This window comes from Pleurodeles waltl, chromosome 11 (assembly GCF_031143425.1).
Source record: "Pleurodeles waltl isolate 20211129_DDA chromosome 11, aPleWal1.hap1.20221129, whole genome shotgun sequence".
In the NCBI taxonomy this organism is placed as follows: Eukaryota; Metazoa; Chordata; class Amphibia; order Caudata; family Salamandridae; genus Pleurodeles; species Pleurodeles waltl.
This window is the reverse complement of record NC_090450.1, coordinates 169,650,561-169,677,435: the sequence shown is the minus strand read 5'-3', so window position 1 is coordinate 169,677,435 and position 26,875 is coordinate 169,650,561. Positions and strand designations below refer to the sequence as shown.

At 42.0% G+C, this 26,875-nt stretch overlaps 1 protein-coding gene across 1 annotated transcript in view; it reads right to left on the bottom strand.

The window, feature by feature from the left end:
• Positions 1–18,279: 18,279 nt before the first annotated feature.
• LOC138265542 (G-protein coupled receptor 87-like) overlaps positions 18,280–26,875 on the bottom strand; it is a 72,269-nt gene continuing 63,673 nt past the window's right edge. Inside the window, exon 2 of the mRNA XM_069213354.1 lies at positions 18,280–19,391. Within this exon, the coding sequence (XP_069069455.1) occupies positions 18,352–19,383 (1,032 nt within the window). The 5' untranslated portion in view covers positions 19,384–19,391 and the 3' untranslated portion in view covers positions 18,280–18,351. The remainder of the gene's footprint in view (positions 19,392–26,875) is intronic.

The window sequence follows — 26,875 nt, the reverse complement described above, 5'->3', positions numbered from 1 at the left end:
CCTTTACCAGAAAACGATACTAAACTGAGTTTATTATCATTTTCTGGTAAAGGGGTGGGACCACAGGGATGAAGAGCAGCAAGGGGGAGTGCTTAACACTCCCCCTCCCTGCGCATGTATGTTTGGCCGGCAGTTTCGGGCCGGCCAAACTCACATGCGCAGTAGTATCTCTCCAGCCCAGCAACACAGTTGCCAGGCTGAGGAGAGCCTGCACAGGCTCAGTGCAGCATCAGGATTGGCTGCAGGGCAGGCTGGGAGCCTGTGCCTGCTTGCAGCGATGGAGGAGTGGAGCAGCGCGGTGGCGAGGGAAGGTAAGCGGTATTCTTTAAAAAAAAAAAAAACTGTTTATTCCCCCCTACGGCGCCCCACCTCTTCGGCACCCCGTGAGCCGCTACTGCTGGGAGGTGGGAAAGCTGACTGGAGAGAAGGGTGAACTGCAGGCGCAAGCATGCACTATGTACATAGAGTGAAGAGCAGAAGATGAACTCAGTTGGAGTGCTTCATAAGAATGAAATACAAAATAAAAAAGAAAATTAGTTCCATGACGTCAGCAGTAAAAGACTACATTTCAGCTAATCAAAAGCGAGGGCAAAGAAGAAATGGTTCATGGGTGGGGCAATCACATGAGTGTGGAAGAAAAGCCATCCGATGAAGAGCATAGACCTGATGGACAAGAATGTCAGCCAAACACGAGTATGGGCTGACCCAAAGTGCACTCTATCTGGTATTGTATGTAGCTAAAACTCTCTGTAGTGAGATGGCAACCATTTCAAAACCATGTTGCCCCACAAAAGACAACCTCTCTCGAGCATCAATTAAGATGCCATGGTCGACTATCAAATGCCGGTAACTCCAGAATGATAAGAGCTAAGACATTGCTGCCTTTCAAGCTCATTCGATAGTCATCCAGGAATGCCAGAAGGACCGGTACTGGCTTTCTGTCACTTAAGGTCAGCTTGAAAGTGGCCTAGAGGTTTACTCCAACTCTAACATATGCTGGTATTGCGAAGTAGTAATTCTCTTCATATCTTAAAATGCATTATGAAAAGAAGAATTTCAAGGTGGTTGAAAAACTCTGCTGGAGCCGGTTTGGATATTTAATTTAAAAAAAACACAGAATGGCCACTGCAAATGTAAGATGAGTGAGAACTACTCCAGTATTCACCTAGCAGGTGACCAAATTAAGAGAAAAGCTGAAATAAAAGCAGAAACATTTTAAGGCCATCAGATTGACTGATGATCATCCTGATATAACTTTGAGGAAAAAGGTGGCAAATTATTCAAGCAATATTGATTTGCAAACTGAAATACATTTTTTGGGAAGGGGAGTAAATTTCAATATTAGGACAACAGAAATTACTTTTATTGTATAGCTGGCTAAGTGGCTCAGTGTTTACGTTCATTACACAATCTACAAGCATTTGAAGGTCATAAGTTGGAATGCTGGCTAGACAAACTCCGACTTCCATCCTTAAGAGATCGGTAAATTGAATTCCTTGAAATAAGTATTAGTAGTAGTAGTACATTTATTGCATAGTTACTTAAAACCATTGTCTATCACAAAAAGAAACACATTAAAAACATATCCTGCAGCATAACACCCTTAAAAGAAATTTGAAAAGTTAAAAAACAAATTCAACTTTTTGACAATCTGAACTGGTCTGGGCAGCGTCAATTTGTTTATATTGCCGCCCACGCCAAGGCTTACGGAGACTTGATAAACCTAGAGGATTAATGCCCAGGATTCGAGATGCTAACCATAGCATAACGCAGCAAGAACAACATGAGGTGTATGAGGATAAGGTGACTTATGCAAAGCTCATGTAGCGGCGACTGCAGTGGCAAAGGTCCAAGAGTAAAGTGCATGTATGGAAGCAACGGTGTGAGCAGTGGCAAGGATCCATGATGCTAGCCATCGCATGAGGTGGTGGGAGCAACATATACAGTATGAGGAAAAAGTGACCTGTGCAGAGCTCACATGAGAGCAACTTCAGTGCCAGGACTGAAGCGCAACAAGCATATGTGGGCTCAGCGGTGTAAGTAACGGGTGTGGAAGATTGCCGCTGCAGACAAATGAAGATCACAAGAGGCCAGGTCAGGACACTACATGCTCCACCTTTGGAAGTTTCTTGGAGACCTGAATAATCATTTGGGGGTCATCCAGGGCAAAATTGGCCATTATGGCCTGCCTATGAGCAAATTATCCTTTGACAAAAGAGGTTTTTTAGCAAAGATTGTCTCTCCTCTGTCAGAGCTCCAGAGCTGAACAGTATGTGTGACATATCGTCTGGGGTCATGTCACACAGCCTGCACGTTGGTGTCACGATAGCTCTCTGCCATTTTGGAAGAAGCTGGGAGCAGGGCAGCAGACTCAGAAGATGTTTCAAGAATTTTTCTTTTAACTCTGTTGAGAAACCCAACTTAGGTATTTGTGTGATGCCAACATGGAATAGGTGTGCATGCCCATCCAGTAGGAACTCTAGCTGAGATGGCGGCCTTATCTTTAAATTAAATGTGTTATTTACTGTGCTTAGAAATATCAATATGTGTTATAAAGAGTTATGTCAAAATAATTTCTTTTTGCGATTGTCTTTTCCAATTTTGTAAATTTTTGATTCGAAGCAAGCTGCAAGTTACTTTGCAAAGTTGCTGTGAATGAGAGTTATCGCCATGGATTGGGGTGCTGAAAGTGACCCCAAAAGATTTTCTCATGTATGTTTGAGTTTCTGAGACACAGGACGAGTGTTATTGTATTAAATGTACAATCGAACATAGTGTATCCGAATACTACTCTCATAATCTCTACTTTGTTGTAATGTACAATCTCTCGGTTTCGCTAGACTAGCCAGGTACTATGGAGCAGGGTAAGAGCTCTTGGACCAGATCACAAATCATTCTAATACATATCTTTGGTGGTAAGTAGCATAGTGCTGGGTAAAAACATCTTTTAACACTGTAACATGAAAGTAGATTTCTCAAAGTGGTGACGTGATAAAAAATAATTTTGCATATTCAAGCCTATTTTCACACTGAATTTTGTGGTGAGTTTAGTAGTACTTCTATAGTACTATTAAAGTACTCCAAAGTGCTACTCACAAATCTAGGAGTATAAGTCTACCCCTCCATTTCTCCAATCGTTTCTATGGGGAGATCTTTACATAAATAAGTTTGATATTTATTTGTTTATGTGGCGCAACCAGGGGAAGTGGCTGAAAAAATTGACATACTACTAAATAGAAGAAGTTTAGATAGGATTAAGGAGGGGCTTAGGAAGTGTTAGGGAGGACTTTTGAGAGGGACATGAATGCACCCACAAAAAAGGTTAATGCATTGCTATTCACAAACTGTATTTCTAACGTTACTACTGCTAGAAAGGGACCCAAAACAGTTGGACATTACTCCAGCTTGGAGCTGGAGTAATTCCAGACCCTCTTGTGGCCAACCATTCGTACAGCAACATCCTCCCTAGACAATGATAGACATAGGGGCTTAAAATAAACCTGCTTAGGGAATAATGTTAAATGAAATTATTTAAAATTGTTTGAATTATAAATAAATATAATTGTAATGCTAAATGTCACTAAAAAATATATTCATTACTCAATTATAAAATATTTTCACATTTTTCGCATTGATGAATTAATGTGACATGTTTTATTAAAATATATATTTACATTAATTTTGCACATCACTCCTAATAATTATTAATGCACAATGAGAATATAACGTTTTTTACTCAGGTGGGAATGTAATTGTTAATTTAAACATCAGCAAAACAACTTTTATTTACGTTTATTATATTTATATTAATTGAAGATTTACTTTAAAATTAAGTTAATAGTGCTCTAGCACTTCTAGGTGCCGTGAGTCATCCACAGCAGCCCAGCAGTACTGTGGGAGCATTAGGCCCAGTCTGCTAGCATGTTCAAGCGGGAGCCAGGCAACACCCATCTCTGCCAGTCAGTGATGGTCCCCTCAGTTCATCAGCCTGGTATCATACATGCCACAGACCAGAATCAAGCAGGAGACTCATGATTTTTAAGGCCAAAAATGTCTTTATAGTACATGTCTCCCAATTGAAAATGCCTCTGCTTCAGTAGAAGTCAACGAGGAAAACAAATTCAAAATTTCCCACTTTCTAGGCCTAAAATGTTGGCATTTGTGTGTTATCTCCCACCTCAGTTCCAATCATACTACGACCCTTGCATCGTTCCATTGAGTATGGGCCTCCAAACACCACTCACACCGCTACCCTTTCTCCACAACCGCAATTATTCATAGAAATTCCAGCCTGGATGACTTCTGCTCAGACTGGATGGTGATCGATTTAGCTGCTATTTTGATTGAGGTGAGAGACCTCACCTAAAAGGTATCCATCTTCCTTTGTGGGTCTCTAGCACTCCTCGTTTGAATTCTTTGACTTCACTCCAACATTACTTCCCTGGAAAGGTACCAGTGGATCGTGTCGCTCACTTGACCACACCCTTTCTAGCATGCCAGAGGCAAGAGTGTAGGAGACACTACATTTGTGGGGGAGGGGGAAAGGGATATACAAAGTGCCTGCGGTCTGCGATGCTGCAGGCGCTGATGAACATATACAATCACAAATTTCTGAAGTGAAATGGAAAGGCAGGCAGGTAATCATAATTTGCAAGTATGCTTTATAGTAATATACATTCTGCAATAATGCAAGTGTGGTTATGTAATGTCTGGCATAGGTATTGGAGTGGAAGGATACCCTTTAGCACTTTTACCACTTTGTGTGTATGCTATAAAGTGCAGTATGTATGCAAAGTTCTGAAAGTTGAGCGAAAAGAAAACTTCTCAAACTGTATGACTTCCTTGATGAAGTAGAAATTTTGGCACAAAGTCCTGTCTACTTTTTTTAAATAGATACAGCTTTGCATCAAAAAACATAGGTGGTAGAATGGAAATGCCCATTTGCCAACCATGGAACGTCACCCTGTCGCAAAATAGTATGTAGCTCTACTTTGCGTTACAATAGGCAATTTTCAAATGCAAAGCAGAATTTGTGCTGAAAAGTAAATCACAACACAACACTTCGCTTGAGTTTGCATTATTTTGTGATGAAAATCTATTGAAAAGTGTTAGTATATTTACCCATAATTCTTTTTGCACATTTTGTGGCAGCATGTAGAGCCTATTATACACTGTGTGTAATACATTTTTTAACTGACCTACATATCCACAGTGCTTTTACTCCCAGTGTGTGACCTCATAGGTCAATGTACACACAAGTCACTAGTCCCCAGTGCACCAACCAGTTATGCACAGATATATTTGAAGCCATTATTTTATACAACTAAGCTTTCCTACCAGAACTATCAATTTTCCACATATTCGTTTCTTTTGCATTTAAATTTGACTCCAAGTGTCTGAATTATATTTTAGATGCAATAATCTCCCACGATCAGAGCCACTGGTATTATGTAGTGGAGAGGACCGCATTTTGTGGCATGATTGACTTCAATATGCAGCAATAAAAGGCAAATTATGAGGAATAATGCAGCACATTTTGTGATGGCATTGCTTCATTATCTTGACATTTTTACAGATCTTAACAAAGGTTTCGCATCTTTAGTACCAGTTTAACAACCAAATACAGGAATAAAAAACTGAAAGCCTGACATGTGACCTTGCGAATGGCTCTCCACTGCGCAGTGATTTGAGTAGCTGCAGTTTTAGTAGCTGTTAATCTGTTTGCACTAGAAACAGTTTTTTGTCAAACTATGGAGGTTATGCAGAAGAAGACAGATTATGTTACAAATGCCACAATTGCATAAATATGAAGAGAATGCATCAGTAGCAGAATTGCATTATTCCAGTGGCCCTCTTAATGGTGCACTGCTTGACAGGTTATTAGTAAAGTCACAAGCTTGTTCACACATACATTACAAAAGACTATCTCAGCACAGTATGATACTACTTGGCAAGACTGGCTGTGCTCAGTTTGATGTGAAATGCAGTCACCATTAAGTGACCCATCATAAATTACATTTTTTAACAGAGAATGTAAGAAAATGGAGAACAGGAAAAACAGTTGGTGAAAGGTAACAAAATGGTAAAGCTTCTACACAGAAGCCTTGAAGATTCTATCACCACCCACTGAAACATGTTGTGTTCAGGCAGCAAATGAATTTACGGAAGCAACTAAACCTCTGGCTGTGCGGTACTGGCATGTGTGTAGTACAGATATCAAGTATCTGGCTTAGGTGGCCACTCCTTGAAAAGAGAAAAGGTGTATTTAAGTTGAGACTAAACATGATTATTTCAGGGATTTCAAATGTTTTGGCGTAGGATCCTCAATTTTTAAATCAGAATATTTGTAATAAATACAGTATTTCATACAGTAGAAATCAACAGAACCTGGACACTGGGATAAACAGTCAACTGGGTCTATAAATAAAACTGTTCACAAGGTATCTATAAGTCAAATTCCAGCAAAGTGATTCAATAATATTATTTTATTTTTTTACACATCTCCATGCTTCATTACCGTTGTAGTCAGGATCACAGTTTCCGTGCTTTTATACACTGAAAAGCGAAAAGTTTAAACAGGACTGCATTGCTGTCTCTGTTTAAACTTTACATGCTGTTGGAGTGTGCATAGTTACACTCAAGCAATCTCTTACCTGGCTGTGGTAGGATGCAGACATTGGGCTGGGCGGCAAACTGATCGGCTTCTTTTTCGTTATGAAACTTGGCTTTGAAGCATCAAGCAGGTTAGGGATGCATAGCTGCCAACTTTCCCAGATACATGCATAATGATTGCTCCAGTCAGGACTTTTTTCTTTGAGTTCTGTGACTTGTAGTGTTACTTTTATAATTCAAGAAACAAGAATACAAGTCCCAGAATTCAAAGAAAAAATCTAGGCTGAAGCAGCTTATAACACATGCCTGTAGGAAACTTGGTAGGGTTGTTTCTCAGGTTGGCCTGGAGCACTAGAAGACACAGAACCTGGTTCTGCCAGCCAGTGGGTGACATGTGGGGGTCCTAGTTTTTGTCCTTGGCAGGCTGCAGGAAGTAAAAACAGCTTCCTCCTCTTTTAGGCTCAGAGGCACAGGACACTTTGATTCTGTGGGGCGGCAGGCACACAAAGAATGGGCAAAGCCGTGGAATCTAAATAAAAAGACAGAGCGATTAAGACTAGAGTGAACTTCATGACAGTAGGTCACATTACTAAGGCCTGTCAGACAGTCAAAAGCAGGGCCATAATAAGTTAAAGTGATCACATTTAAGCTGGGCCATTTTACAAACAGAAATAGGACTACAGTTTTGCATCAACTAATGGGCACAATTAACAAAAAGGAGATTTGGTGAACTAAAGTAGTTGCCTAGGCTCAAACAATTTATGGAAGCTGGGTTTGATCCGAGATGTTCTAGTTTTACACTGAGAAATTCAGGAACGAGGGGACAGATTTACGAAAATGCAACTTTGCATTTCTTAAATAGTGACTTCATAGAAATGTATTTAAGAAATGCAAATTGCTATGTACAGAGATACTGATTTCCTAACAGTGATTCCTACAAGGTAGTAATCGCTTTTAGGAAATAGGTATTTAGAAATTCCATTGCATTTTATTTAATGGGACGGTTTTGCATTTCCTGAATAGCAATTTCTTATTAAGAAATTACAATTGAGGAGGTGAAAAACCAGGGATGCCAAAGGGCAAAAGGCCACACCTGGTGCACCCCAAAAATAGGGGTGCACCTGTAGAGCACACATATGCCTAAGGGGCATGTGTGTGCTCTATTGCAATTTTTAAAAAAAGCACCTTGGGGCGCTTTTTTTAAAGTGCACCTGGTTACCACCGACTTCAAGATGATGGTAATTGCATCTCCTAAATGTCTAAGTCGCACTTAAGAAATGCTTTGTACATCAGAATAGGAATCACAAATAGGAAATCCCTATTTGCGATTTCCTATTCTGGGAATTGCAAATTTAGATTTCTACAATGTAGAAATCGCAATTTGCCATTCCTTAAGAGCCTTTGCACATAAGAAAAGGTTGTTTTGCATTTCTTAATGGCCCAAAATACTGATTCAGACTATTGAGAAATGCAAAAGGGCTTTGTACATCTGGCCCTAGATGTGTATCTGTTTCTGAGGATTAAATTAAAATACAGGTGGCAGAAAGACTTGGCCCCATATGTACTTTTTTTGCGTGGCATCTGCGTCATTTTTTTGACGCAAAAGCGGCGCAAACTTACAAAATACAATTGTATTTTGTACGTTTGCGCCGCTTTTGAGTTAAAAAGCGGCACAAATGCTGCGCGAAAAAAGTATAAATACGGGTCTCGATATTTTATTTTGAACAATTTTAAAAAGTGAAAACCTTGCCCAAGGACAGGAAAGTTCTTCACACGAGGTAGACTGTGAAACATGTTTTATTTTTTTTCAGAACAGCAGTATTTGCCAAGATTCACAGGATGAGGAGCCGAGGCCAATATTCAAACAGGGTTCCCCATGTTACATGGTCGGCAGCTGTAGCATGAGGTCACATCATCTCCTGTGAAAGCGCTGCTCATTTCATGCTCGAGGTTCCAAGAGGAACTCAAGCTGATTAATAGCCAGGCATCTGGCTCAAGCCTGGCTCAAACTTTTAGTGGATTGCCCAACTCAACATTCAGTTTAATTGTATTCTGGTACTTGTAGTTTTGCCTTTAGAAAAGTAAAAACAGAGTTGCAAAATTCAGAAAGAAAAATATAAAACCAGGACTTAATTTGTGCCTACTAGACAGAAGGGAAGGTAGAGAAGAGAGGCTCAAGGATCTATGAAACAAATTTCTACAATCTGAAACCAAAAAAACAAAACATATATGGCCTTTTTTTAAACTTGATATAGCTTCACAGTTTTGCCAATTTTGACATCATTTGAATGAAAACAGTGCAAACGTGTTTTGATTATAAAGACCCTCTCCTTTTCAAAAGTTTGTTTTGAAGCTAAGAGGAAACCTCAAGAACTCATGTGTCAGCTGGGGGCCTTTTCAGATGCTGATTAGAATCTCTTTACATTCTGCGTTGCTGCTTCACTGAGACACCACAGCATAGCAGGGGAGTCTCTGAAACCACTTTAAAACAATTACCACATGTCTTTGTGGTGACAGAAGAGGGACTGAGAGAGTGTCTCTCCTAAGGTTGGAGGTTCTCTGGATTCTTTTTTATTCCCCACGTCCTCCCTGACCTTGTCCCCTGTGTTCCCTCCACTACAAAATCTTGAGGGACATATCCCCGCGTCCCCCACACTTCTAAGCCCATGTCCAGAGGCAGTACCAAAGGCGATTAATTGTGCTAAATGCCCCTCTGCCCTCCCAGCCATCACATGCCATATGCCAGATGCGGCTGGATTGATAATTCAGTCAGGTTTCCAAATAATATTGTGGTTTCAGACTGTGTATGCATGCATAAAATTGCCTCATCGCAGGATAATTTGTTCACACACCTGACCAACCAGATAATTACTTTACAGACATCCTCAGCCATGCCTTAAATTAACAAGCATTTTCAATGCAACGGGTCTCGCATTAGCTCGAGTTAGAGCTTTTAGCGTTGTAAGAAAAAAAACACAGCACAATCGCGCTGCGTGGAAAATAAACAGATAAAGTAGTCCGGACCCCAGGCTGAAAACATCGAGCCTCGTATGTTTTTAGTAGTTTACCGGTGCTGTGTAGGTGGGCTAAACACCAGAAAAGGCATGACGTATCCATGTCTTTCGCAAATGAAAGCAGCGGATTTTAAAAGGCAAGCCCACAAACCAATGTAAGTGACTGACGTGACATGGGCTTGGTTTGAAGCCTAAAGGGAGATTATAGAATGGGACGGAGCGCTTTGCCCTCGCCCATAAAAATGGCACATGGTACCCTGAGACTCCCCAGTGCAGTTTCACGTACTCAGTAGACAACTTGTAAAAACAATTGCAACTGATCAGGCAAAAATAGTGCAGGGAGTTTACCGGTAGGCTCACTTCCATGTCACTCTGCGTCAGTTAAGGGCCAGATGTAGCAAAGGGTTTTTCCCATTCTGTGTCAATGGGAAAATATGTTCGTACCTATGGCCCTTAGCCTCTCCGGTGCTCAGTGATTCTGACATTCAGCGTTCACACAGAGAAGGCGTTTTATAGGCATGTGCAGAATCGATGGAAGCGTTATGCGCCCCACAGGTTACTCAGAAATCTGGAAGTCATTTAAGACTATTTTGACTAACGTTTGTTGCAACTGTTGTGGTTTTTGTTTAGGGTGATTCGGAATCAGTCATAACACACTGGTCCACTTAGTTTCTCTAGTTGCTGCTATGCCTCAGACTAGAGGTGTGATAATGACATCAGGTAGTGGAAACATAAGGTAAACATGCAGCACTCATAGACGTCCCCTGGGGGGATAGCAGCTGCGACCCTTGGCTTATCCCTTGCGACACCTGTCACTGCTGTTGCCACTCCTGGCAAAATCAGTGTTGTAACATAAGGACAGATCGTCCTTATGGACATCGTGTGGGGCTTTACTTTTCTTGTAATTTTTTATGACACTAATAGTGAATAATATTCTATTACTATATTACTATATTCACAGTTAGTGTCATAAAAAATTGAGTGCGATTCGCTGGAATATGACACTCCCTGGTAGCCGAGGTAAGTAAAAATGTTTTATATGGATGATGTGTGTTTGTGCTTGTGGGTGTGAGTGTGTTTATGTGTGAGAGAGAGGGTCTATGTGTGAATGTATATGTATATGTAAGCATGCGTGTGTGTGTGTGAGTGAAAGTAAATGTTAAATGCAGTGTGATATCACTGCTGGAACGCCTGACATTTTGGTGACTTGCATACATGGCTGCACTTGAATACATGTTTGACGAACAAACCTTTTCTCGACAACAGTTGTATGCCTTGTAGAGGATATGTTGCGGGTGAGGTCACGACAACCCATTGCAACTGATAGGTGTGTGTGGCAGTTATCTTTAGATGTGCATGGGGGTGAGGAACTCATTCAAAGGGTAGAGTTATAGGATATTTAAGATGGCTGCTTTAATGACTAACATTGCAAAAGGTACAAAGACACAAAGACTGTTTTCTTTTCTGTGAATGCGTCCCTTATCTCTCCATGACATCGGTGCATTCTGGCCCAACAGCAGCCTGCCATATGGTGTGCCTTCATTATATTTGCAGAATCTGCCCTGCGTGACTTTATATGAGGGTTAGCAATGGTGAGAGGTGTGGCTCAGACAGGCAGGTGACAAGTCATTTGAGATTAATTGGCAGTGGGTTAGTGTGGAATGGCAGCAAGTCTGTTAATACTTATCTAACATGCTCTGCTGCTTAGCTTATTACTTTAGGTTGCAGATGTGTCTGGTCCTGACAGAGCATAAAGGAGAGTTAGTTGAAATATTGGGGTTACTTTAACAATATGCCTCTTGCTTTTTCTAAGGGTTCCTCCTCCGGGTTAGATGGCCTCTTCTTTACAGGAGTAGAAAGGTCCAGTGCATAGATGGTGCCAAATGTAGGTTGTTAGCCCTTTCAGTGACATAGTGCCTTGTCCTGACCATATAGCCGGACCTGCTTTAAATATGGTGTGAGGCTGCAGTTATTTTCAATTGTGTCCACTGTGATCAAAGTGATAGGTGACCATTGTGTTTTTTATTTGGCCTGAGCTGGTCAGTGAACTGCTCTGCCTCCAGTAGTTCCACCTGTAAGTAGAGCCCTCGTTCCTCTGAACTCCTGACCCCTGTCTGGAGTTCAAGGCCCTCCTCCACCCGCAGGCTTCTGCCTGAGCCTCATCCCTGGTGTCTAGTGGGAGAGCTCTGCTCTCCTACTAGGCTGCCCTCTGGCTCTCTCCTCCTTTTCTCTGCTTTACTCTCAGTGTGCTCTCTCTTCCATATCTGACCCCTCTGTGCCCCTTTTGCCGTTCGCTCTCCAAAGTGCTCCTTTTCTGACTTTTGATCTTTGTCGTAGTCTTCGCTTTTCCCTCCACTCCACTCCGCTCTCTCTCTCTCACTCTTGCTCCCCCCCTCTCTCTCTCCCATGCCACTGCTGCCCCTGCGGCCCCATCCCCCTCCTTTCTCTTGCGCTGCACTCCTGCCGCTGCTGCCCCCGTGGCCCTGCCCCCTTTTTTCGTGCCGTTTTCACCCCCACTCCCGCCTCCCAGCTGTCCTCTCCTCCATCCTCCCTACTTAATGGTGGCCACTGAGCAGTAGGACATGCAATACCACTGACCTGGTCAGTGAACTGCTCTGCCTCCTGTCGCTCCACCTGTATGTAGGGCCCTCGTTCCTCTGGACTCCTGACCCCTGCCAGGAGTTCGGGCCCTCCTCCACCTGCAGGCTTCTGCCTGTGCCTCATCCTTGGTGTCTAGTGGGAGAGCTCTGCTCTCCTACTAGGCTACCCTCTGCCTCTCTCCTCCTTTTCTCTGCTTTACTCTCTGTGTGCTCTCTCTTCCATATCTGCCTCCCTGTGCCCCTTTTGCCGTTCGCTCTCCACAGTGCTCCTTTTCTGACTTTTGATCTTTGACTTTCTCTTCCCTTTTTCCTCCACTCCACTCTCTCTCTCACTCTTGCTCTCCCCCTCTCTCTCTCCCCCGCGGCTGCTGCCCCTGCGTCCCCATCCCCCTCCTTTCTCTTGCGCTGCACTGCCGCCGCTGCTGCCCCCGTGGCCCTGCCCCCTTTTTTCGTGCCGTTTTCACCCCCGCTCCTGCCTCCCAGCTGTCCTCTCCTCCCCCCTCCCTACTTAATGGCGGCAGCTGCGCGGTAGGATGAGCAATACCACTGACCTGGTCAGTGAACTGCTCTGCCTCCTGCAGCTCCACCTGTAAGTAGAGCCCTCGTTCCTCTGGGCTCCTGACCCCTGTCAGGAGTTCAAGGCCCTCCTCCACCTGCAGGCTTCTGCCTTTCGCTCTCCACAGTGCTCCTTTTCTGACTCAAGAACTTCCGGACCATCTCCTTGCTTCCCTTCCCGGCAAAAGTCAACAAACAACTGACCCATTACCTCGAGGAGAACAACACTCTGAACCCATCCCAATCCAGATTCCGCAGCAACCACAGTACCGAAACTGCCCTCATTACCGCCACAGATGACTTCAGGACAATACTTGACAACGGCAAAGCCGCGGCCCTCATTCTCCTGGACCTCTCAGCCGCGTCTGACACCATCTGCCACCATACCCTACACACACGTCTCAACGACGCAGGAATCCACAACAGAGCCCTGGACTGGATCACCTCCTTCCTCACCAGCAGAACTCAGAAAGTCTGCCTCCCTCCATTCTGCTCTGAAGCCACAGAATCATCTGCGACATACCCCAGGGATTGTCCCTCAGCCCGACTTTCTTTAACATCTACATGGCTCCGCTCGATAACATTGCCCGATCGCACCACCTCAACATCGTCTCATACTCCAATGATACCCAGCTGGTCATCTCCCTCACCAAGGACTCAGCCATCGCCAAGACCAACCTCCATGAAGGAATGAAGGCCATTGCCGAATGGATGAAGAAGAGCTGCCTGAAACTGAATTCAAACAAGACTGAGGTCCTCATCTTTGGCTCCACCCCCTCCGCATGGGACAACTCCTGGTGGCCGGCCACACTGTGAACAGCACCGACACCCACCGACCACGCACGTAACCTGGCATTCATCCTGGGCTCATCACTATCAGTGACCCAGCAAGTCAATGTTATCTCCTCCTGCTTCAACACCCTCTACATGCTTCATAAGATCTACAAATGGATCCCCACTGAAACAAGAAGGACGCTCACCCAAGCCCTCATAAGCAGCAAATTGGACTACGGAAATGCCCTCTACGCAGGAACCACGTCCAAGCTCCAGAAAAGACTGCAACGCATACAGAACACCTCTGCACTCCTCATCCTGGACATCCCCCACCATTGCCACATCACAGACCACCTGAGAGACCTACACTGGCTCCCCTTCAATAGGGGAACCACGTTCAAACTCCTCACCAATGCTCACATGCCACTGCATAACACCAGACCAGAATACCTCAACAGATGGCTCTACTTCTACACCCGACCTGACAGCAGCGCTCTGCTGACCTTGCCCTCGCCACCGTCCCACGCATCCACAGAATGACTGCCGGGGGAAGATCATTCTCCAACCTGGCAGTCAAGATGTGGAACACTCTTCCCACTCACCTGCGTCAGACACGTGACCTACTTACCTTCAGGAGACATCTCAAGACATGGCTGTTCGAGCAGTAGGAGCCCCCCTCCCCTCAGCGCCTTGAGACCCTCAAGGGTGAGTAGTGACTTTACAACTACTCTGATTGATTGATTGATTGATTGATTGGTGTGATCCATTTGACAGGCAGCAAGCATGTTGATATGTGCACAGTGATGTAGACGTATGGTGATAGTTGTTCCCTGTGTGTCCATTTGTGTTTTGCTTCCAGGAAATTTGTACATGTGCTTTATGGAGATAGTTGTGACTTTTGAACAATGCCCTATTATGTCACATAGATGTGGGGTTGACCTGCTATCGGGAGTTTCAAACATGTTGTGTAACTTCTGCAAACTTCTTGTTTGTGTAGCAATGTGCGTATTGTCTGAAAGTAATGCCATTTTGCCCTTTACAATTTACCCATGAACGGAATGCAGATCGAAGTTAGTGTCATGTTTGGGACTATTAAGGTTAATAACAGATTTCCATGTAGGGATACCTTGGGAATTGGTGGAATTTATGCCTGTGAGTTGATGATGTGCAGACATCAAACTGTTATTGCTAGTTTCAATTAAAAATGTTGTGATTATGCATCTGCACATGACAATTAACACTTTTTGTTTCTTTCCAACCGGATATCGTCATGTATTGTGTTCTGTGGCTAGGTATACTTTGCTGATGTACGTTTAATGGTGTGTTGGTGCATGTTCAATATCACCATATTTACTGAGATTTTGTGTTTTTGTTCTTTTCTATGTTTTTTTCCATTCAGTTAAGGGGCTAGCCACAAGGCATTTTAAAAAATGTTAACTAGTACTCCTGTAGCACTCTTTTTTGTACTGTTGCATGCTTTTGTGAATTAGTCCCAAAATATCTGACATCTAGAGCATTATTCACAAAAGTTTACTAACTCTTTTGAGTAAGTTTACTATTTTTTGGTATTCACAAACTGTAAGTTTAATTTTAGTAGCAGTATTTTAGGACTGTGGAGACTCCACACTTATAAAATAGGACAGGCCTATCATTTTATGTGCAGAGTATCCATTGTCATAAAATTACTATTAGTAAATTTAAACATGTAGTATGTGAATACCAAAAAATAGCAAACTCACACAGAAATGTAAGTTTACCTTTGTTAATTAGGGTAGTATATGATAGAACACAATTGGGAATATTCATATACAATTTGTACACATAGAACACACTGTACACATTTTGCAGTTTATTCGTCAGGAGCTGGACATTTTGGTGTCAATTTACAAAGGCGTTTAAGGCTATGTATAAGAGTATTACTGCAATAGTGCTTCCCATACTCATAAATGCTTTTGTGAATCAGCTCAATACATTTTAGACTTGAATTTCTATTGGTGAAGATAATCTTCACAACTGCCAGATAGTCTCAGATGAAGTGACTTATAATGTTAGTAAAAAACAAGGGGTCCATTTTTTAGGTCGAGCGCACAAGCGTTCTGACATGTTGTAATCAATCTGTGGGCTTTTAACCACGCCCACCGCACGCCCATCAGTATCACTCGTTCACGAGCTTGCCTTTTGAAAATCCTTTAGCATCATTGGTAAATGCTTTACAGTTGTTCCTCCTTGAGGCGGCTTTGTTACCGCCTTGGCCATCGACCCTGTTACATGGCTAATTGCACAACTGCGAGTGAACTTCTTTTTCCTTTTGTGTCTCTCCTTCACGTTCACGCTCATGGTGGCCGTGGCTCTTTGAATTTGCTTGCTTATGTCAACTGTTTTCATTTTCATTTTCAATTTATGTGGCAACAAAAGTCCAGTTAGGAATTTACAAGGTTAATAGCTCTAACTTGAACGGGACCCATTGCATTCCAAATGCTTGTTTGTATACTTTACAGATTACTTACACTGGAATGCATCACTGAATGACCAACGGCATTGCTTTGGAAATTATTGCAAAGGCTTGAATCTGGGACAGGAAGTTCTGATCTTGTAGTACCTCAAGATAAGGAAGCAACCTCTTGAGAGATGAAAGCACTGGAATATTGTTTACAAAGGTCAGTGCAAATGTTAGTGAAAAAAAGTCTGATATAAAACCCTATTTTGCAGTCACAAAAGCCCTGATTCACAAGATAGGTGTGTTTGCAACCACACAATAGATTTTCACTATATATTAATCCCATTTTGTAGTATGTATGTGGTGTATCAATGTAGTTAAAAAACATTGAACCTTTACCTGCTCCCAAGTTGGGGTGGTAGTGAATTTGCAAAAGGGAAGCATCCAAAATAGGACTCCTGGCATCACTTTCATTTTGTGAATTGAAAACAAAAAGTTTGTTGGGGAGTAGGCAGTAGTCCAGAAGACCACTGCCTTCTTTCATACAAACTATTTTAAAAGTAAACTTTTTCCAATGCAGGCAAGTTTTCTTCAAGGGAAACAGGGGCTCTTTTCCAGCTACGTGGGTGTGGATATTGCTCCTGCTGATGTTGACAGCCTCCTGCCCCAGCACTGACATTACTTATGGGAGTGTATTCACATGTATAAACTTGAAAGGGCTAGTTCATGTCAATGATGAACTAAAATTTCTACCCCTTAGGTTACTCTGCCAATCAAGCTTTTTGTGGACTGAGGTCTGCAATGCAGGCAGGGAAGTGTTTTTTTCCAATTTGCCCTCTAATTCTTCTGCAGCAGTCATGTGCTAGTTCATGGCTATTATATAGGCTTGGCAGATGCAGAAAATAGTGCACATCCATAAGTGAATAAGGGATGCACTGAGATTTTAGCCTGCCACCATTTTCAGGCATAATATACGCATAGGTACGATATGTATGCAAAATGCCTATGTCATGCACATTACGTATTGCACAAGGACATGTTAGCTAAGTTACGTTTGTGAATTTGCACCTGCATTAAAAAATCACTTTCACCCAATCTGCACTAATGCAGGTCAGTAAAATGTTTTGGGGAATATGACCGTGGGTCTGTATCACCTAGAAAAATTGTCACCAACAAAAGTTGTATGATTAAGAACTCTCATCTACATTGTTTATTAACGGATTATGACATATGCCTTTCAAGAGATGTTATTTGTAATATGGCAGTAGTTTAGGGGAAAATATATTTGACTATAGCTTCAGCACATGAAATGTGTAGATGTTTTGACAAACAGTATAACTTTTGGAACAATGCTGTCTTTTATGTGTGAAAAGCTGTCTGTGTCTTTCGTGAACCCACAAAAGTATAATTTGTTGTCAAGACAATTCTTGGAACTCTCTTTGTGTCTTCTTGCTGTTTTGTTGATAAATATTACTTTTGGGGAAGATGAGCATTGGGCACTTTTAAAATAACCTAGATCTTGAGTGGTCAATATCGAACTATCTCTGGAATTTTGTGATTATGTGTATTGTATATGTGTCATGCACTTAAAGAGTGGGACTGTTAATCATATTTGAGGAACTCCCTATTCCTTCATGTAACATTGCAATGACACGGTCCTCTCCCACACCCCTCCTTCATGACACCATAACCCTCTCATCCTCAAGTAGGTGCCATGGGAACTTCATGCACAGTTGTGCTGGTGCAACCTGAATCTCCAGACCAATGCACTTCCACCTCCACAATAGCTATAAGATCTAGCTGCCCAATCACATTCCACTTAGCCAAAGCCCTGATCGATTCTCTGATACTGATTTGACCGTGTTTTTGAAAAGGTTGTCAATTGTCCTCCTGCAACACTTTTCTCTTCCCCAATAGAAAGTTCTCCACTTTTCCACCCAAACCCTTTTTTAGTCTTGCATATGCCACATGCTTTATGCATCACCAGGCGAGTTGAGACTCATAGGACCTTGCTAAAGTTCCTCATTTTCATTGACAATGAAATATGAATGATGTGATTGATTGATGTACATATAAAAGACGATTGGCGACGTTTGCATTAGTGGCATGAATTATTAAATGTAATTCAATACCTACGACAATGCTGAACTAATTGACAACTTCTGCAGAAATGTAGATTTTTGTCATTTGTATGCAAAATGTAACTATACATTATGAGCAGTAGCAATGAAGCATCCCAAGCTGTTTGTGTCCAAGTATTTGGCAGTTTATGCAAGAACATCAAGTGTAACCAAAATATTTTTTAATTAACAATTACTATGTACAGGTAATATTCCATATATAAATACTTTGCAGAGATTCATCCTTCAGTAAATTCACAGAACACGCGGACCTCTGATCTCCGCACACTGTGAAGAGAGCGAATGCTCTCACTCCTGGATTTGATACTAGATCTGTTGAACAACCTTTGAGAAAAGGATTTGCACATTAGAAAGTAAATGATAGGATCAAGACATACATTGCACGCTGACAGGCAGAGCGTAGCTTCCTTGCAATAATACAAAATCCTGTGAGCGGGATCACCTAAATACGTTTCTAGGCGGAGAAACATGAGTGGGATTCTACACACATGGTATGGCACAAAGCATGTGAAAAACACAGCCACAACAACGCGTATACTTTGATTGTGTTTACGTCGTCTACTCGATGAACTCATGAATTGCTTGCTGGATTTTCGGATATGTCTGGAAATTGAAATATAACAGGCTATTAACACAATCAGGACTGCTATGAACAGACACATGTCTATGTAAGTAACAGCTTCCTGCCAAGCAACACCAATTGTGCTTTTGAACTGAATGCACTCTTCTGCTTTGTCTTTGATGGACCAGACGTTGGTCAGAATCACGTTTGGTAAGGCTAGAGTGATCATGCCCACCCACACACATGCAGACACAATATTTGTGAAGCTCATGCTATACATCTTCGAACTTCTGAATGGTTTTACCACTTTGAGATATCGATCAATGCTGATCAGTCCAAGAAATATAATGCTGATGTACATGCAGGTGTAAAACAGGACTGTTGCGTATCGGCAGGTAAAAAAATCCATGGTACCTGGTCCTATACCCGAGGTTTGGATTATTTTAAAAGGAAATGTCAAGGTCATCAGAAGGTCAGCGACTATAATGTTTTTCAAGTAGAAGATGAAATTTGTCGTACTTTTGATGTGGAAGAAAACCCATGCTGCTTGACCATTTAGGAAGATACTCCCCAGGAATATGATGAGATAAAGCAGAGACAAACCAACTCGAACTATTTCGCTTTCATGTGCAGGAATCCCACGTCGATCCACTGTAAAATTATATGCCTTTGTGATGCCTTGCTCCATGTAATAGGCTGTAGAATGTAAACAAGAAAGACTACATTAGTAGTTGTACCTTTTTATGAACTGCCCATAACAGAGGTTCGAGGTCTCAGTAATGACAGCAGTGCGCTCTAGAGATGAAAATGACAATGCAAAGAAGAAACTTTGTGAAAAGCCCGCTTTACCATGAAGGCAACAAAGCACTAGGGCCCATATTTATACTTTTTTTAGCACCGCATTTGCTCTGCTTTTTTAAGTAAAAACGGTGCAAACTTACAAAATACAATTGTATTTTGCAAGTTTACGCCGCTTTTGCGTAAAAAAATGACGCAAATGCGGCACCGAAAAATATAGAAATGGGCCTGAATGCACAGATTTTCATTGCTTTTGATTCTTCAAAGTAAAACTCCTGGCGACAGCTTGCAACTTTTTTATATTTTCCACAATACTCGTCATCACTATTAATACAAATTCTTACTTTTTAGTTTTCTAAACATTCTTCCTGCACGGATATCTGCCAAGAGGTGTTGGGCTGCAAAGTGTTTGTTCAGACTTACAAAGAAGGCATTGAGGTGCTGAAGAACTGAAAAACGTAGTTGCCTATCAAAAGAAAGCCATCGAGAAAAAGGCTGGGCAGAAATTAGTGTTGACTGGGCACAACTGCAACTTCATTTTTGAAGGCGGACTATAAGTCTTTATGTACTAAACACATGAGGATGGGTTTAGTAAATACATTTCCAGACTGCAAAGTGGACCTACAAGATAGCGCAGAAAGGTAGAGGCAATGAGTGTAATTGTTTTGTTATAGGCCACGTTGTGGTGAGTCCAGAAGCTGGCATCTAGTCGCAAAGACCCATGCCTACTTCTCTACTCCTACTGGTCTCCTTTCTTGTATTTTAAGCAGGACCCATGCTTGCCTAGCACATCTGAATGCATGATTTAAACAGGGGACACATGTTTCTTTCAGTTTCCCCTCTCCACTTTGACTATTTGGACTAGATGTAGGGCCAATGACCACTTTTCCTTCAAAACGTTTTACTGCTCGGATTCCTTGCTTATAATTGAAATATATATTATATAATAAAGAAATACATAAAATGTACAGATAAAAAGAGCTTAAACAAATGTTCTTACACACTTGTACACATAAATGAATGCACGTTATTTGCAAAATCTTAAGTAAAGATGGTACAATGCATAAATTAGCCACACACTACTACTAAAGGTGTCAAAACAGGCGTAAATCTACTGCATGCCCGTTTTAGAGTAAGCTGGATCCCAAAGCCAGTTTTTCTTTTTGAAAAAAAAAAAAAATGACCTGACCTTCTCACCATGGGAGTTTCATCTCATAGCATGCGGGAAATTTTGCAGCTTTTGATGCCGTTTGTTGGGGTGTCAGATGTGTATGTCAGTTGAGAAGACAAAGTAGTCTCTGTGTGAACCGGACCCGTAAGTAAATTAGGCGAGCAGACCTTCACTTTTGTGGAAAATGTACTTCGCCATCATTGCGATGGAGTACCATCTTTGCCAAACTCTAAATTGAACCCATAATTGTTTTTTAAAATTTAATTTATTAAAAAAATGCTATTGAGGAGGTGGATTTTTTATTAGTTGAAATGTATTATTTATAAATTAATATAATGCACTTAAATTCATTATTTATTTAATACATGCTTATTTTTCATCAGTTAATGTGCTGTAACATTTTCTTTTATTTGTTCAAGGGTAAAAATAAATATTTGAATTTAGATTACTAATTAGGACATTTTTTATAATCTTTTAAAGAATAATAAACGTTAGTATTTTTTCTTCTGTATAGGTAAATCTCTGCCATGGTGGTGAATCACTCCATCTACCTGTGCAGTGTTACTATTAGTAAATCTACACTTGTAGATCCTGCTGTAGGAGGGTCAACCCCTTAATTTGAGGCGGTACAAATCTACATATAGGTGTACATTTACACTCCGATGAATAGAAAATAAAAATGTGGTGTGGAGCTGTACACAGGAGTAGTAGTAAATATAGATATGAATAAATATACATATTTACCTTTGTGACTAGGCCACATACAGACACACCCATACTCCATGTTGCTCAGGAACAGAACACCTTTTATAAGCTTTAATTTGTGAAAGCTAGCAGATCAAATATTTATTTGATGGCAGACACAACCTTATATATGCAATACACATGGCTCTCTATGGTGCAGTGCAACTAATATCAGAACCTCACTGGTGTCAGTACTGTCTTGATGTATGGTGTACACAAATACAAATATAGCATTATGTCTGGCACTGATAATTTGTCTATAACTATATCAGGGTTTATCAACCTACTAGTTCCATTGCAGTGTAGAAAGCACAGCCTTTGGGATCTCGTACAACTTGTAGATGCTTTCATAGGGACTTGCATAGTAGATCCTGCTAGCGCCTAGTATACCAGACCCATCTGTCTCTCGGTCATTCTCTCTCTCTCTCTCCTCGTCAATATAACTCTTTCTCTCTTGCTTTCTATCTCACTCCCTCTGCCTCTTGCACACATGCACGGACTCTCTCTCCCTCTCTCACACACAAACTTACATTCTTAAGAAATATTGCTTAAATAATGGCACACTATTTACATTTCTGTGTTTCCCAGCCCCACCTGTTAGCACATACTTTATGAATCATTTACACTTTTCGTCCCATAGCTAGTTCCTCTTTCCTGTAAAGCCTGAAAATATATTCCGTTTTGGAATCAAAGTATCAAATGCAGTTCCCTAATGTGTGCACACCTAGATCAACATTCACAAAGGAAATCCCCTTTCTGTGAGCAAAACAAAGCAGCTAAACTTCATAAGAGTAGGAAATCACTGGCAAAGTCATTCGCTTTGCTGTTTGTATCTAGAGTTTTTTGTGTTGCAACAACGTTTTAGATGAAATCAAGTAATCAAAGAGTCTGTTCCTCCTATTCGAGGAAAGACACAGCAAGGATACATTTGTGGATGTTTATTACAGTTGCACAATACATTAGAAAATTACCCTCAGACATGTGGTGTCAATTTTTGGATTTTTATAATCATAATTCCCCTGCACGACGTTGGAAAGCTTGCATCGCTTACTTCGGCAATCAAAACTCTGTTCCGCAGATTTTGACTATTACATCTGGTGATCTGTGAATTAAGATGTAATAATCCGCAGGGTTGCACTCCTAGGATAGATAAATCTTCGTGTAACACGAAAGAATATATTGTAGCCCTAAATATTCACAATATTCAACTTAAGCTGCCTTCACCCTGAAGGGAGTCATTTCGTGCACAAATCAATGTCGGCAAAAGTCTCACTTCTTCAAAATTACATTTAATTTAACTCCTATATAAAATGTTAGAATCATTAATACATGTTAGAACCCACTGTGATTTAAAATCACGTTTATTTTACTGTATGAAAATGGGAACAACAGATATTGAAAAACTGCAATATGAATGTAGGATCGAGGGATTTATTAAGAATTCAGATGGAAAACGTATTGATCAGGAAAGAAACATTTCAGCGTATGTCTATGGAAACAATTTCATACCATAAAATAAATATGATTTTAAAGAAAAATATGCTTTCCCCCACCTTGCATTCTGTAGGAAAGGACTTCCTCGATGTTGAAGGTTGCTTGAAATGAATCTGGTAAACTCTGAACATTTTCATCCTGGTTCCACTGCCCTTATTTAATATTTGTTCCCTCTACCTTCAGATGTACACTTATCCAGTCATGAAGTGACCTAACATTTTCTTAGTAAGAGGAAGGACACAGAGTCAAAGGGAGAGGGAGTGAGAGAAAGAAAGAGAGAAACAGTGCACAGAAAGAGGAAACAGAAAGCAAGTAAAGATAGAGAAAGAGAGATAGTATGCGATGGAAACTAGAGATTAGGAAACGCAGGAGAAGTGATTTGTCTACAGAAATGTAGACAGATTAGAGAAATGCAAGAAAGAGAAAAATGCCTAGAAGAGGAAAGTGGCATCAGTGGACGAAAAGAGTGAAAGGAAGCAAAGGCAGCTGATTGTAATCAGAAGTATATGTAAAAAGAGGAGGTTTATGACAGTTATCATACATGTAACAATTAGGAGTTTAATGGCAAACACTGCAAGTACTATCGGCAGGTCAAACGAGCTGATATTTTCTGGGGGAAAAAGGCTGCAAAATTTCGGGTCATGCAGATTTTGGTGATGTAAGGAGGAAAATCTGCATGTTATGCCCCATTTTCACAAGTGAAACAACTAATTTATTCCATCCAATATTTAACGATGCAGAACAACGGGACTCATAATCAGGCCCTAAGGCATGATGCAGTAACAGTTCACTTCTGCGCTCAGAGCCCAGCAGCCCTTTCAATCCCTTGTTGACTCTTTGTCCTTGATACTGTACAGCACTATGTTGCCTTTTAGCTGTACAAATACCATCTACATGCAACATATGCATACAAAACCCTCACCTCTGTTACTGTGTGAGCTTTTGTGTCAGTGCGTGGTTAAAGACAGCACTGAAGCTGAAGTCAGTTCTCTGTTTATTTTGGACCTTAAGTCCTGCCTGTAGCATCTCTTAGTAGTCACCAACGTTGTGCTTTTTTTCTGGTCTTAAGCCAAATTTCTACACTCTGTGTTGAAGTGCCAGTTTGCCTAGTGATTGTCCATGAGCGTCTGCTTCTCTAACAGATTAATACATCGCGTTGTTCGTTTCCATGGTACTGATAATAATCAGTTCTAGTTGTTATCGTAATAATGCATCTACAAACCAACACACTCCCAAGTTTACTAGCTTTGTTTGTCTATTCTCTCGGTAGATGGTCCTGATACTTAGCTGTTATCATTCATTACACTGATAGGCGTAGCTACCCCCAAACCACTCTGTCTCTCTTATTTGTCTGGTCTATTGTACGGCCTTTAAATGATCGTAGCAAAGACATGCAAAGCCAGCCTAACACGCAGAATGTTAGAAATGGGGTTCCTGGTTGGCTAGGGTAGGCACTTAAGCCAGACAGTAACCACCACTCTATTCAGGGTAAGGGAGCTACACACCTAAGATAAGCCCTGCTCACCCCCTTGGTAGCTTTGGCCAGAGCCATCAGGCTTAACCCAGAGGCAATGTGTAAAGTGTTTGCACAACAGACACAACCCAATGATGCAATTAATACAATACAAAAAAGACTTCACAACAAGTTATATAACAATAAACTGTATTGCATAAAAAGCATAATCACAACAACATAAATCAGTAATATTTTGTCAAACAGGCAACTGTCAAACCGTCATCACAAGTGCAAATAAAAAAAAGAAACATTTCCCATTTTGCACGTCATAAACACACCCTCCCACTGTATACAAGGTGGATCCTGAAAATATGTACGCCTCTCCAGCAAGACAAGAACGACATAACACATAACCTTAGGTCACAAAATACAGGGAAAACACAGAGGGTTAGAAAATGCATAGATTACCAGTCAGCTCCGGAGGACATAAATCAGTACTGCAATGATGGCACATCACCAGAATTATTTAAGATATAGGTGCCGCTGTCCTCCACCCCTATCATATAATGTGTGGTAATGTACACCAGCCATAGGCTACAGGGTTACCTGCTCACCTACAATCATGATTACGGTCTCTTCAGGGTGACTGTGGGGCACTAAGACTTCTGCGTGTCTTCCATGGTCATTACAGTAATGCTCAAACCGAACTGACAGGATCGGGGCCTCCAATGAGGATTCCCCCCATCATGCTAGTGGATCCATCGGAAAGATGCCCCTTCAAGGTATGCTGCTAATATAATGGGGGGGCAATCACCACAGAAATCTGAGGGGAAACCTTGCTGTGTCTCCCCTCAGATTTCCGAGAATGTGTACGTGGCTGCTAGCCAGGTGGTTTGCACCCACAGCTCTTGGGCAGCGTATCCAAGCCTCTCTGGACCACTGGGCACAAAGACCAGATCCCCCTGGCCTCCGGTGGGGCTGCCCATGACCGAGTTCTGACTCACCAGCACCCCACGAGGTGTGCGAGCTCCCTACGACAACCCCCCAAGGCAGCTACCCACGTCCACGCAGTGCAGCTGCCAAACTTCAGCCACTCCTGGATCGGGGTAACTGCGGCATGTGCCTGTCACAGCCGGCCATGTATCCTTGTTAAACGCAGGCCCGGTGGGAACAGCTGAACAATGCTCCGGTATCAATGGAGAGGGCCTGCGTGTCCCGCAGGGGCACCAGGAGAAGTGTGCTTTGTCCTTGTTCTCCCGAGGCACTCAGTGGACATCCCCACAGTTCTCCTGCTCTCTCTGGTCACTCCTCAAAGATAGGGGAACATGGGGTGGGGGGCACAGGTTCACATAGTGCTTTCTGCACCAAAGCACAAGCAGACAGTGATCAGCACATGCTACCTGTGCCTTGTCATGCTGCAACCGAGCTCAACAGTGGGCTCTGACTCCGCTGGGCCAGGAGGGGAGAACACACACAGACAAGGTCATGCTGCAGGTCAACAGGGAGGGACACACATCACCTTACCCCTGGAGAATAACTGGGGTATAGCGCAGGGAATAGCATCACGTCAGCACATCAGGATCCTGGCAATAAAGTAGCAGTCCTTCTGGTGACCTAGCAGGCCACAGGTCAGCACAACAACAGGTCAGTCCTAATGGTTATTTCTCCTGGCATAACAGTCCCTTCCAGCAGCATCTGGTGCCAAGTTCCCACAGGGTCTAAAAACATGGGGTCCAAATCTTGTACTTATACTCAAAAAGTCTTTGATCTAAGGGGGCACTTAAAAAAACCTTCAAAAGTGCACAGCACCCCCTTTCAACCTCAGCCATGGCTCCAGACATCAGTAGGCAGTGAACAAGCCCTTTGTGTGAGGGCAGGACACAGCCTTTACAGAATTAAGTGCATCCCGCCTCCCACTCTCCCAGCCAGAAAGACTATTCAGATGTAATCAAGTTACACCTCCACCCTCCCTGTGTAATGGCTGTCTGGAAAGTGAGCACAAAGCCCAGATGTTACTGCACATGCACATTTGCACAATCAGCAGTGATAAGGTGCCTAGAGTCGTAGAACCAACAAAAAGAGGGTCAGAAAAACAAAAGGAGGAAGGCAAAACGTTTGGGGATGACCCTGTAAGAAGGGCAATGTCCAACAGGGAGCCTTGTCAATTATTCATATTGTTTTAATACAATATTTGTCAAACATCTGTCCTTAATTATAGCCTCTGTTTTCCTGTATTCTCACCACTGATGTATGGTCATATTTTTATGCCCAGATTTAAGTATATGTAAAGGTGTCCATTGATATATGGTGACATTTTTATGCATGGCTTTGAGTATACGTACTGGTGACCATTGATGTATTGTGAATTTTTTATGCATGGCTTTGAGTATATGTAACAGTGACCAATGTGACTTACTAGGCCATAGGTATTTACGTGAGAGAGAGGATTCTTGAGTAGGGGGTTGTTGGAAATGGCCCTTTCTGCAGGGTCAGCACCAGACGTTTCGCTCTCTTCCT